Genomic DNA, 14,627 nt, shown 5'->3' with positions numbered 1-14,627 from the left:
GAAGAGCAGGTGGCCCCCCTCCCCAACCAGCAGGTCCAGAGCAAGGGTCCAGGCCCTGCACTCCATCCATCCAGCCCCAGAGAGAAGCAGGGCTCTATGGCTGAGGTCAAGGCTTCAAATGTCACAGTCTGAACTTGCAGCACAATCAAGTCACATCCTTCCTTCCTCTTGTCTTTTCTCTGAGAGCCAACATCTGGGGTCCCTGCCCTCCCAGGAGGACTGGCCACGTCCTACTAGTCCAGCCTGAGTGTAGGGGGAGAGCTCCTTCCTAGGTTAAAGTCACACACTGATGTCCGGCTCAGGCCCTGTGTGGTCATGGTGTAGACGCGGGTCCACTCCTGGGACAGGGCGTTCTCACTGTGATGACACCATTGAAGTCTGGAGGTTTTGGTCCACAGCCTGACCCTGGAGCTCCGCCTTTCTCCACATAAGGTGCTCCTTCTGGTGAGGCCCCAGGCTCCCAGGGAGCTCCAGCTGCACTTCTGTTCTTAAATGACATAATGAATAATGACAGGGAACTGACAGACATGCTGCTTCCCATGAAGCACTGAGTTGAGTATTTCTTTTTAACAAAAACAGCTCACAATAGAATTGAGTTCATTTTGATTCAAGCTAACTAAACACAAGGGGAAATAATTTCATAGAAAGGGTTTAAAGAAGGGTATTCAGACTATTTTAGATCATACTTCTAAGAGAAAGATTCTATCTCTGGTGACCTTCTATATGTATTCACAATCCCTCAGGTTCCCCTTTTGTAATTTTAACACTTTAGGCCAAATACATAATGCAAACAGGAAAAATAAAACTAACCATTTTGATATGTTGGAGTTTATTACCTTTTAAAATTGTACAAATAGCGCATGTGCATGAGTTAAAAAACATAAGGGAAATGTAGGGAGTTAAAAAAAAATACAAAAGAAATTCAAAACATGAGAAAAAAATTCCATTCTGCAAATCAAAATAAAAAGATATTTTGCATACTAAAAAAGTGTTATTCCAATATATTAAGAAGTCTCTTTGATTAGGAACACAGCACAAGACTTTCTGCAACTATTCATTGACAGGTCAGATCCAGTCTCACTGAATATAGGGTGGACCATGACATTATCTTTCCAGCCACAGGCAGGTGACATAAATGGGTATGGGTGTGGTACCATGTCTGTGAGGTATTACAATAAATAAATTCTTTATTAGCCGCTCAATAATGTCAGCAGTGGATGTCACCATTTCAACCTTCAATAGGGAGACCCCATCTCCAGTTCCTTTTTCTTTCTGGTGACTTTCAATGAAGGTTTTTCACACTTAGAAGAAGAGAAAACACAACAATGTTTGAGATGCAATGTAAAAAGGCAAAAGGCTACACTTGAAAACCATGGTTGGGGCAACACAAGAACTTAAAGCCTTTCAGAAAAGCATCTACTATTCACACGCCCACGATTCTGCCTTATGCCTGAACACTGTTGTAGGAAAAGGGCCCGAAGCACAGTGGATACCACTGATGCAGGGCCTCCAATACCAGGACTCCGGCTGCCTCTGCTGGCCTATCTGACTCTGTGCCAACTGCCCACCTTCTATGAATCAGTGCACTACTTTTTCCTGCTTTAAAATTTTATTTCATTATTTTTCATTGAGATATAATTGATAAATAACACTTTATTAGTTTAAGTTATATCACATAATGACTCTATATTTGTATATATTTTGAAATGGTCACCACAATAAGTCTACATAAGTTAACATCCTTCACTATAGTTACAGATTATTTTTTCTTATCAGATGAAGTTTTAAGATCTACTCTTTCCCTTCTGTGGTTAAATAATTAAGCAGAGTTACGGCTTTTGCAATTGACTGTTTGCTCCTATTTGTGAGGTTGAAATGTTTCCTTTGATGATTTGAAGGGACTGAACACTGTGCCCTGACCTGGAGGCACAGGGAGCCCGACTGCCGTGACTGGACCACACCTGTCATCTCAGAAGCTCCAATACACTCCAGAGACAACCAGCCTGTGCGGACCAGAGTGGATGCTGGTTCAGACGGGGCGCCTGAGTCCTGGCTCTGCCCCTGCCAGCTGTGGGACCCTGGACCAGTCACTCCCCCTCAGTCTTCCCTGCCAGTGGAGACAAGGACAGTACCACCTCCCGCGACTGCTGCCCTTGCTGCCCTCAGAAGTCAGGGTTTGTCATTAAATCAGGTCTGACATGGAGACATTCTGGCTCCAAGAAACAAAAATGAACTAAGTCATCCTTATTCAGAAATGTGGGACTCTGACGTAGTTTTCATCCTCCACCAATTTATACCTAAAAATTGTTAAGAGATTTTACATAATAAAATGTGCCTGACAAATTCACATAATTAGGAGAAATATAACTATAATCACTCTCATATTTTCTGAATTTAACTTTGAATCTACTTGAAGGAAGGCTCCATATTTAACTACATCACTATTACAGTTTCATTTTCAAAGACTTACTTTAACAAAAGTCTTACTCATAGTTCTAAAAGCGGTTTTTCACTGTCCTGCTTTTCTTCAGCTTCATTTTCAGATCCTAGATGGTAGAGAAGGGGAAGGAGAAAAAGTAGCACATTCAATTACAGTAACAAATGATTTCTTTAACATTGTAATATACATGCATAAAATTTTAAATGAGGGCTACATGTGTTTAATCCACAAGAGATTTAAGTTAATGAAACTGTAAAATAGTTTTACATTATATCTTATAGAAGGAAAACCTTTATATATCATTCACACTAATCTGTCCAATGGATTTCATGTATGTTCTTCTAAAAATATTCATATAGACCAAGAACTATTATCCACTGATCCTCCTTGTCTGCTTCTTTGCTGAAAAGCTTACCTGGTTTTCAAGTGAAAATCTCTTTGGTATAAATAATTTAGCATACGTATTTGAAAAATGGCTGTATTCAGTGAGTGAGAGAGGGAGTCTAAAGTATGGGGGAAGCTGATAGTCACCACTGTGTGCTGTTTCAGCAACCACAGTTACAACCATTCTGAGTTAATGTTGCATGAGCCTTCTATTATTCTATTCTTTTAAGAACATACTTTATTTTTCAATTCTTCTTTTTATTCATTTTTTGGCCACAACATGCAGGATGTGGGATCTTAGTTCCCTGACCAGGGACCAAATCCATGCCCTCTACATTGGAAGCACGGAGTCTTTACCGCTGGGTCACCAGGCGAGCCTCTACCTTCTACCATTCTTGAATTTGACCCAGTCATTTTTCTGGGATGATATCCTTAGGATATATTCTTGAGGAAATAACACTTTTTTCCATTATGAGATTTTCCCTCTAAAAATGAGAAGAAAAATCTAATGTCTGAGTATAGAAAATTTTTATATTATTATATTTCATGGAAATATAATTCTATAGTACATAACAACACAGGAAATGTATATGCAATAAAAGTAAAAGCAAATATGTAACAAGAAATATAGTATAAGATCATATTTGACAAAAACTTATAACTTTATATACTAGCATGAACCAGTAAGACTAGGAAAAGAAAAAGACCATCCCTTTATATAAGACCAGGTGACTTATGTACATTTCGGATATTCCAAAATTTCTACAATAAACTTAAAGTGACTTTACAACTTTTTTAAAAGGGTATAAGTAATATAGACAGTACAGCCAACACACATTATGTAAATTACAAACACAAAAGTAGAAAGAAACAGTCAATACTAATGTTGCTCAATAGTTTGAAGGACAGTTATCTTCTACTTTTGTTCTTTTCACATTTTTATAGCAATTACACATTCCTCTCATACTTAGGGAAGGGAACTAAAGACGGTGGTGAGGAGACCAAGGGGACAGGTTAGGATGTTACCTACTCACCTACAAGAGCAGCCTGCTTCACTGCCACTTTACTCTTATCACATAATACAGTTCAAAAAGGACACTTTCACCAGGAGGGAAATTGGGGGGCAGGATAAATGGGGAGAGTGGGACTGTCACAGACGCAATACTATATACAAAATAGATAACTTATAAGGACCTATTGTATAGCACACAGAACTCTACTCAATACTCTATAATGACCTATAAAGGAAAACAATCTTTAAAAGAGTGGATATTACATATGTGTATAATTGATGCATTTTGCTATACAACTGAAACTAACACCACACTGTAAATCAACTATATTCCAATAATTTTATTTCTTTTTTAAAAACGGGCACTTTTTGGAGAACGTCTGCCTGGATTATAGCCAAGAACAAATCTGGCACAGAAGAAGCTTAAGAAAAGTCTGTGTCCCACACCTAAACCTCACAAATGTCATGTCGTTCAGATTAGGTTTGTGGTAAAGCAAATACATAAAGATACAGTGGCAGGAAGGCTTCACTTCCCAGCTTATTACACTGCCGGAAATCTTAGAGACTCCAGGGTAGTTTAACTGCCATCTCACTTGCAAGGAGTCTAAGGAAGGTGGTCACATGGAGTCTTCCTGTTACCAGGCTCACTTTCCACCTGTGAGGGTTAACGGCATTCAAGCCACAATAAACTGACATGCTTTAGAACTACTGGGAAGTCCTAAATAAAGTCAAATTTTTAAAACACAATAATACATATGCTTTCCCTAATCTCAAAGTGAAAGCTACTACGGTGTTCTGGCTATTGTCAAAGAACAAGTTCAACCAGTCTTTTCCGAAAAGTGACTATAGAAACTAATGAAGCAAACAGCAAATTCAGTGCTAGGGAGGCAACCTAAGGCTTGAAACTTTGTGAGAAGTGCTTGAAAAACTGCAGAACTGAGAACAATATTGTTCCTCCACCTCCCATCACTCAGCTTCATGGTATGAAGAAGTTTCTTCCGAGTATGGCAGGCTGTGAGGACTGGCAGCAGATTTACACAGTTGAAGGAGCTCCTTTCATTTGAGGTGAGGAGTAATGCAATGGTGCAACTGGTGTGTGAACATAAAGCCCAGAGTCTCTGCTGGTTTGAGGTGATGGTCAAGGCTGCAGCGAGCATATGCTTGCCTGAAGCTGTGTGCAAACTCAACGGAAACCCAAGAGAATCCACGCTAGACCAGGCGACTTTGAGGCTGTAAACATGTGTAGAGGAGATGCAAAAATATTCAGCAAAAACCACAAGCGGAAGAAGACTCGAAAAGACCTGAAATTCAAATGCGCTATCCAATACATACAAATGGCCATCTGGCCGAGGATACAAGTCTTAACCAAGGTGAGAGATCACAAAACCTGTCCAATCACTGGTTAGCACTACACTCTATGGACACAACGATAACTCCTAAGAATTCAGGCTTAAAAATGAAAGAATTAACAACAACTGAGAAGACACATCTGCAGCCACACCACAGGGGACATAATTTCACAAGCAGCCCACACCAGCATGGATGGTATCAAATTAAATTTTCAGTGCCTCCATCTAGACTTGTTTAGCACAGATGACAGGATGCAACTGAGTTATTCTTTAAGTCAACCGTTCAGTGATTCAGGATGTGATAAATTACCTTTTATCCAACATCACAACTGGTTCATTTAAATTATCTGAGCACATAAGAACTTCAACCTGACCATCTGAGAGAGAAGTGGACTTCCTCATTCTTTCAACTTAACACACAGGCAAACAGGATACGGCTAAAGCAGCAAGGAAATCTGCAAACAAACCACCTTCTATCCTTTAAAATACATCCACTAAAATGTGCTAATTTTCCAAGGCTCTGAGACTCTAAAATTCAAGCCATTCCTTTACAAGCAAAAATGCTAACATTTAAATTTCTGGTGTCCCCAATTTCTTTCTTCTTCTCTTTATTCATTCCTTCAAAAGTTCTAAGTTTACTATGTACCAGGTGCTCAACTTGGTACTAGAGAAAGACAGACAACAGGCAAGGCAGGCCCCAGCTGTCCTCTTAACGACTAGGGGCCAATCAGCAGGGTACTAGGATAAAAAGCTTATAACTTCTGCTGCTGAAAACCACTTAATATTTGTCCACTGACCTAACAAGAAAGTTTTAGAGTAAAATCTTTTCTGGGCACATTAATTCCAAGAATAGTTTTTAATCTTAATTCTTTCCTAAATTGAACACAGACAATGAAAATATACAGTAAAGTAAGTCACCTTGAACACTCCTCTGGCCACTACCATCTGGTCTTTGTCTTAAACAATGCAGCCACCCAGTGGAACGCTTACAGTGTTGTTTGTTTAGCTTCATAATTCTATGACGTGGTAATGCTTTCAACTGCCACTAGGGGGTGGTAAAAGTCAAAGGAGGAAGCCCATGGCTTGCTTGATGAAAAATGCCTGAGGAGGTATTCCTCACATTATTATCCTGCTGTTCTGAACTTCTGATTTAAAAAAAAAGGTACACATAGGTGCTGAGAAATTCTATTCGTCTCAGGAAAAAGGTACACAAAATCATGAACTATAATGTAAACTTCAAAAAAAAAGAGTCCTCTGACATACAAAAAATCTCAAGGAAATCATCCTTATAATGAGGTAATGAAAAGTTTAACACTCATCCTAGTGTCCATTGACTGAGAAATAGCTTTTCTGCTCAATCATATCTTTATTTCATCTGACTCTAAAATTTTGTTGATGTTGTTTTTTAAGATTTACTTATTTATTTTATTTTTTAGCTGGGCGGGGTCTTTGTTGCTACCTGCAGGCTTTACTGTTTGTTGTGGTGCACGGGCTTCTCATCGCAGTGGCTTCTCTTGATGCAGAGCACAGGCTCTAGGTCACGGGCTTCAGTAGTTGCAATGCATGGGCTCAGTAGCTGCAGCTCCCGGGCTTTAGAGCTCAGGCTCAGCAGTTGGGCTTAGTTGCTGTGGCATGTTGGATCTTCCTGGACCAGGCACCAAACCAGTGTCCGTTGCATTGAAAGGCAGATTCTTAATCACTGCACCACAAGGGAAGCCCTATGATTTTCTTTTATATTGCTTTTAAATTCAACACCAATAGTCCAGAATATCCAGTTACTTCAAGTTCCCCTGACTCCCTATGTCACAATGGGATGTCTTTGATCTTCACATGGCTCTTTCTGCCTGGAGTTTGTTTTACTCTATTGTGTGTGTGTGTGCATGTGTGTGTGTGTTTAAAATATTTACTATGTGTAGTGTGAGAATAAAATAATGTAGTCTCTAACTCAAGTTTATATCCTAATAACAGAAATAGGCCAAGTCACTGCCAAAGTCAGTGCAGTCAACACAGGATGACAGTGCTGCAGAAGGGATCTTACGAACATGAGGCAAAAGATGCCCTACCTACGACTGATGGGAGTCAGGGGGCATAGTAGGGTGGGGTTAGGAAGGCTTCTCAACATCTGAGTGGACACTGGGACCACAGAGGTATGTCAAGGGTAGAACAAGCAAGATGCACAATGGCTTGGGGGCTCTGGTGTATTTTCAGAAATCTAAGAATGGCACACAGGAGCATAATGAGAGGAGAGTTTGGACCATGGTAGGTGGACATACAGGTGCTTCCTGCCAGGCTTAGGATCCAATCACCTTCTTAATCTTTTGTGTCACTGAAGGCTTTTAGGCAAGGGAATAATAACATGGTCAATTTTGCTAATATTTAAAACTATATAAAATTTGCATATATTAGCTGTGATCATAGATGCTAGCCCTGGAGCTGGGGTTCAAGTCCAAGCTCCACCCTCTTACTCTTTGTGTAATATTGGATGAACTATCTCACCTCTCTGGGCCTCAACTTGCTGATCTCTAAAACAGGGATAATGAGACTTTAACCTCCTTAGAGAGGTTATGAGGAACCCTTAGAACAATGCAGTCATTCTATCTAACATGGTATTATGGTGGCTGGTTGGGAGAAGGCAACTGAGGAGGAGGCTGTTGCAGAAACAGAAGTGATGACAATTTAAATGAAATCAAGGAGGTAGCAACAAAGAGGTTCAAAATGGCATGGTGAACTATGGGCCATAGGAAAGGGGCGGAGTCCCCAGTGAGGCTCTGGTTTCTGACATGGGCAAAGGGGTGGGTGGTGCTCTCAGACATGGGGGATTCTGGAGGAAGGTCAATCAGGGGGTGACAGATAACAGAGCATCAAGACTCTCCCCTGTTCACATATCAGTGTGTAAGGCCCTCTATCATGTTTATTTTTGCATCTCTGCATCTCATCATGAGTTGCACATCAAGACCACATCTTCTTTATATTCACATCCTAAATGTCTGGTATGTTAAATGTTTGCTAAGCGTATTGAGAAGCACAGGGGGTTAGGTGAGGGGGGAAAGCTTTTGAATGATAGACAAAAACATAAATGATAAATCAAATTTTCTACCTGCTTCAGATTCAGGAGGAGAATAAAACTGACCATCAGAAAGACCCCCAGGAATCAGCGCCGCCCTCTCCGAGGCATCTTGAACTATCAAGAGTCCTGGAAGAGAAGAAATTCAGATGCTGGGAATTATGCCACTGTTCTGGTAGCTTTGTGGCCAGGTTAAACAAAATAAAAGTGTTATTATTACATTTTTAAAACTCTTAGTAGGATAGGATACTTTGAAAAATCTTTCAACCAAAAACTAAGTGTTAATAGAATCTTCCCATCTGGAAATACCTACTTCCCTATAGAAATCAACAACATCAAAACCAAAGCACAAAGCCAAACAGAAAAAAGAACTCATGAGCCTGTACAAATGGCCTCCAGTCTACATCTGGTTAGAGAAATGCCAGCATAAAAGCAAAAAAAACACTAGCAGAGAGGCTGTCGACAATGCATTCTTCTGGCTAAAGCTGAGTTACACCGAGATAAAGCTGGTGGAAGCACCAGGCCAAACAGCAGGTGCTAGATGTGCATGTAATATTGGTTACAGTGAAAATAAATGCTATTTTCAATGTTTTCACTAATTATGTGTTTTGCTTTATTAGTGACTTTAGTTTAATCACATAGGCATGCAAGCCTCAGTCACACGAACAGTTGACATACTTTCACTAAAGTTCAGTTTGATGTTTATATACAACTTAAGCAATTTTTATTTTTTTACTTTTGGCCAGGCCTGGAAGCACGAGGGATCTTAGTTCCCTAAGCAGGGTCTGAACCCACACCCCCTGTAGTGGAAGCCCAGAGTCCTAACCACTGAATTACCATGGAATTCCTCTTTTTACCAAGTGGCTTCATTTAGCTTTACTTGTCCCTTTTCCATAATACAGTTTCAAAAAAGAAGAGAGGGCAGAGGATAGAAGATGGATCTTAGTCTGATTAATGTGTTTTAAAATCTCTTCTTGAATGATAATTCCTATTTCATCGATTTCATCTTTGTATATGAACTTTTGAAAAATAAAACCACTTACAAGGTTATTTTTCCTTCTACTGTATCTTGAGGTTATAATCATGTTTAACTTTCTGTAAGACATAAGAAAATTTTTTTTTGCCTATTAGGTGGGGCAAATCCAGCCAGATGACTGAGAGAACATAAAAACAGCAAGTTTCACAACTGTCTGAGTCTCTGCTTTGAACTTTGATTATATGTGTCTAAGGGGACAGGTGGAATGTGTGTGCTTCCACTAAGGCCATTATGCAGAGAAGAATTCCAGTCTAAAGTTCAATCATTTGGATTTCCAGTGAACATGCTGTGATGCTCAAAGCCACACAAGGAGATGATAACAACTTTAACAGGATTCATGACCACACAATGCCAGCTCTCACCCTCTACTCAGAGGAGGATGGAAAGCCTGAGACGGGTGAACATCTCTCTGGCTGGCTAACTTCCTCCTCTCCTTTCCATCTCCATCAGCAACCCATCAACAGTCTCCCTGCAGGCACTCAGTTATTCACATGGCAGCCCAAAGGCACCACCTGTGGGATGGACAGTGATAGGAGACTCTGGAGAATCAAAAACTTCTATGTAGAACTGCTACCTTGGCACCAAATGCTCCTTTTCTCAACAGGGAGAAAAGGTCAACCTGTCTGAGGAGAAGGAGGCGTTGGCTACTGTTGTTGCTGCTGGAATGTCTTTTTCACCAGTATTCACACTTCCTTCCAGGGAAGTCTGCCCTAACAGCTGGAGCGAGGGGCCACATCCTGTCCCTGTCCCTTCATCCAACTCTTCCGACAATGTCTCCTGCTGCCTGCAGAGCGGAGACTCCAGATCTGCCTAACTCCACCCACAGCTCCATGCAAAGCCAGATCTCAGAACCCTCCTACACTTTTGGTGGGAATGTAAATTGTCCCAGCCACGATGACGAACAGTATGGAGTATAAAAAACTAAAAATAAAGCTACCATGTGATCCAGCAATCCCACTCCTGGGCATATATCTGGAGAACACCATAGTTCAAAAAGATACATGCACCCTGATGTTCACTGCAGCACTATTTACAATAGCCAGGACATAGAAGCAACCTAGATGACCACTGACAGATAAATGGATAAAGAAGAATGGTACATATATACAACGAAATATTACTCAGCCTTAAAAGAAGTATGAAATAATGCCATTTGCTGCAACGTGGCTGGACCTAGGGATCATCATACTAAGTGAAACAAGTCAGACCAAGATAAACATAATTACTTATACATGGAATCTAAAAATCGATACAAATGAACTCATTAACAAAACAGAAACGGACTCATAGGCTTAGAAAACAAATTTATGGTTACCAAAAGGGAAAGGTGGGAGAGGAAGGGATGAACTAGGAGGTAATCCCAATTACATATATACACTAATATATATAAGAAAATCATCAACAAGGACCTACTGTATAGCATAGGGAACTCTATTCAATACTCTGTAATATCCTGTATGGGAAAAGAATCTGGGAAGAAATAAATATATGTATATGAACAACTAAATCACTTTGTTATACATGTGAAACTAACAAACACTGTAAATCAACTATATGCCAATATAAAATAAAAATTAAAAAACTAAAAAAAAACAAAGCCAGAACTCTGCAGCCCCTCCCCCCAACCTGGCTAGTCTCAGGAGGTAAACTCGGAGAGAAACTTACTGTTTTCTTCTTCTGCCTCTTGAGGTAACACTTTGAAGTCCAGGAACCACGTCTCGATCCAGGCAAGGATGAAGGAAATGATGGGCAGCACATAGCCAAAAGCCCCTTGTGAGAAAAGCTGGAACAGACATGACCAGGAGAGACAGACAGTTACCATGAGCTCATTCTAGAGAACAAGACATCAGCACAGACAGTCATGGCACAAAAAAGTAGAAAGCCATACCTTTGAGAGGATCACTTTTGCTAATAAAAAGGCACTGGTCACTGCTGTTGTCAACTGAAAGACACATAATCCAGCAACATTCAAATCAGATATGTGGCACTGTAAAGGCATCTCTTTCATGCAGCAGAACCATCCGCGTCAGGATCAGGTAACGCTTGAAAAGGCCCTGGCGCACCTGGCTTCCTCCCATGTCACTCTTCCTCTGTCTGCTAAACCAGATGGGGGCAAAGAGGGCTTCCTCATGGCACGGATGCCCTGCGTGGCAGCTTGAAGTTTCCCTTCACCCACAGGCTGCTATGTTGGGAAACTCAATTCTGTCCACTGGAGGGTACAACATGTAAAGATGCTCTCTGCGTAGAACGGACCAGTGAAAGTGAGGCAGGGCTCCCCCAGGGCTCAGGAAGCCCAGAGATTATTCCCACAGGACCTGGGCCTTGTGTCTTCCTCCTCTAACTAATATATGCAGCAATAAGAAACCTAACCAAAGTGAATGCCAAAAGGAGTCTTGACTGACAAAATGGAGGTCAAGAAATACCAGGTGTCATACTTGGTCACTATTAATAAAGTTGCAGAGTCAGTTTTGTTAGCAAAACACAACACACACACACACACACATGCACATATACATGTTAATACATACACACACAGATACCCCAGCATTGGGAGAGGAGGCATCTTACATTCTGATACTAATTAATTTTTCTGGCTGACACCAAGTACTTTTCAGGAACCAGCTGACTCCTTCCAGCTGCCTGGCCCCCTCTCTGTAAATGTTTTTAGAAACAAGAATCAGAAACAATAAAATGGATGTGCTTAAAGTGACCCTTTGATAATTTCAAGCTAGAGATTGAAGAAGGTTTCTTAAAACTCACTGCACAGTCAACCACTTTCTAAAACAAACATTGAGACAGATTTTCTGAAAGATACCAGTACACATCATGGAAACTGAACAGAATGTCCCAAATTGGGATGGCTGGAGAAAATGGGCAAGTGACAACCATCACAGCTGTTTGGGATCAGCAATAACATACATTCAGGAAAGGGAGCTGAGTCTGACTGAAACTGATGGCCTCATCCATGAAATGTGAGCTTGGGGTTCAATGGATGGTTTGACAGCAGCCCAGGGTTCTGTGGATGCTCAGAAGAGATGGTCCAGGCAGACAAGGCACATGGTGGATGCCCTCTTAGGACAGCGCACAACTCCATCCCCAGCTGGACAAGCCTGTGCCAGGCCCACACAGACCAAGGTCCCACACAGTTTAGTCCTGCCCAAGTCTTCCAGTCTGAGGAGCTTACCCCATATACCTGCTTTGTTTAGAGCTCTCAACAAGGTGACTGTTCAGGGGTCCATGGAAATGGCGAAAATAATTCAGGCAGAATTGCTTATAATTCTTCTTTCAACCAATGAATATTTATTGAGAAGAGCTTGTGCCAAAGCTCTGGGCTGGATGCCAGGAAATGGAGGTGAGTAAAAAATGCCACTGCCTTCTAGAAATCTGGAGGCAGCAATAAAAGGGAACTTTTACCTCTAAGACTGGAGGGAGGCGGGTATCACAGGGAGGAAGGCAGGGATCAAAATCAGCAGAGACCAAATGGCGAAAAATCACCAAGAAGTTTTCAAGAGAAAATGGTCCAAACTGCTTTGAGACAGAGGGACTGAACTTATCTCTCATTTGCAAAATGAGGTAGAGGGTGGGCTGGTGCTTGGACCACAGTCACTGTTGGCCCCCCTGGATTCCTCATTTGTCTCAGTTTCCATAGCAATAAAGATAGCTACTCATCACCTCTGGAGAGAAGCACTGGAGAACAAAACCTACTGAGGTGTGAAGGACAGGGATTCAGGAGAAGCCAGGGGGATTCAACTCAGATGGAAACCACACATGCCCCCAGCTCAGCCCACTTGTGAGCAGGCCTTGGCCACCAGCACTGGAGGGGGGAACCACTCACCAGGCATACTCACCGCTATGGCCCACCAATGGCGCAGTCTGCACACCGCATATGCAAGTATTAACACTTTAAATCGAAAAACTGCCAAAAGCTATATTAAAAAAAAAAAAAAAGACAAGTTTTCAGGAATATACACAAAGGTATACATTAAGTTTTATGAAGAACCCACCAAAGTGTTTCCCTTATTCTGATTTAGTTGAAAACTGTCACAGATGGGTACTGGGCTATAGACCAGTTTGGGATCTCTGCTCTAGAATTTGTGGAATATCGCGTAGACAGGGACTCATATTAACTTCCCATTAGCAACAAAAGAATATATAGTGAGATGTTTCTTTTACCTTTCTATTTGAGTCCACATAGATTCTGATATCCTTTTAAGGTTGGAAAGAATGTTTTCAAAGTCAACTTTCCACTCCAAGCACCTTTCCACTCACTTTTGATACCAGATTGTTAGTGAAGTCCGCTGGAAAGCTTTGAGTTACTGGGGTGTTGCTAGAGTTCTGCAACCCCAGGAGCTACCCTCTGATTGTTCACCATGGTTTAGGGACTTTTGTGAAAGGTTCTATGTGCATCACTGTCCCACATAATCCCCCACCCCAGCAATTCCATGAATCAGCAACTATTATGATGGATACAGAAACTGTCCAAGGCCACACAATCTTAGGACGAAGCCACGGTTGAACCCAGGTAGCCTGATTTCAAAGATCAGGCTCTTAGCCACTAGTCTAATTGTCTTAGTAATTCTCATTTACTAAGGAATAAACATAGAATAAAATTTTACCTATTTTACTTGAAAAATATGCTTATTTTGAGTAGTAAGAAGTCAGGTGGCTCTTGAGTAATGCCTCAGGGTAGGGGTCTGCCAACTGTTCCTTACTAATCAAAACTGCTGAAGGGTTGGAAGCTGACAACTTCATTGCTATCATTGACAGTATGACCTCACTCAAGACCCTTTCATGTAAATGAAGTTTGCAGCTATATTTGTTTCAATTTGTAGCTTTCATTAAAAATGGGTTTACCAGTAATGTGCTCACCATTTAATTTCTTTATTTATCCTACTCCTATCTCTGCATTCTGGACTTGGCAAAAGCATAAACCTTTATTCCTTTATCTCAAAGTCTCCCAGATCCCAGGGTTTCCTGGAGGCTGTGTCCATTTCCAAGGCCAGGCGTGACAGTCTTTCCAAGCTGAGCTAATAGGTCCCACCTAAATGTCCAATATCATTAACTCTCGAAACAGAGTTCAGACAACCCTTGGCCAGAGATCTGGCCAGAGGATTAACTTGGCTTCCTAAGAATTCCTGGCTCAGACTACTGAAGACAAATTCATCAGAGGAAATAAAAGAAAAGAGAGAAGTCAATTTTGTTATTACATGTCAATAGATTTACAGAAAAAAATTATCAAGAGATTTAGGATCTAACATGCTCTGCCACAAATTCAGTGACGTGGGGTAGGTCAAGACACTGACCCATGAGACTCAATGTCTTCCTCTGGAAAAGCAGATTAA

The 14,627-nt window shown here is 41.1% G+C and overlaps 1 protein-coding gene across 2 annotated transcripts in view; it reads right to left on the bottom strand.

Annotated features, from left to right (window-relative positions):
• Positions 1-870: 870 nt before the first annotated feature.
• STARD3NL (STARD3 N-terminal like) overlaps positions 871-14,627 on the bottom strand; it is a 57,423-nt gene continuing 43,666 nt past the window's right edge. For both annotated transcript variants that reach the window (XM_068973048.1, XM_068973049.1), the window contains exons 4-9: positions 13,134-13,211; positions 11,174-11,227; positions 10,951-11,068; positions 8,283-8,378; positions 2,471-2,546; positions 871-1,301 (exon numbers count right to left, since the gene is read on the bottom strand). In XM_068973048.1, coding sequence (XP_068829149.1) covers positions 2,488-2,546; positions 8,283-8,378; positions 10,951-11,068; positions 11,174-11,227; positions 13,134-13,211 — 405 coding nt within the window. In that variant the 3' untranslated portion in view covers positions 871-1,301; positions 2,471-2,487. The remainder of the gene's footprint in view (positions 1,302-2,470; positions 2,547-8,282; positions 8,379-10,950; positions 11,069-11,173; positions 11,228-13,133; positions 13,212-14,627) is intronic.

The sequence above is a fragment of the Capricornis sumatraensis genome, chromosome 5, assembly GCF_032405125.1.
Source record: "Capricornis sumatraensis isolate serow.1 chromosome 5, serow.2, whole genome shotgun sequence".
NCBI lineage: Eukaryota > Metazoa > Chordata > Mammalia > Artiodactyla > Bovidae > Capricornis > Capricornis sumatraensis.
Note: the sequence above shows the minus strand (reverse complement) of the source record. Positions and strands in the feature narration are given on the sequence as shown.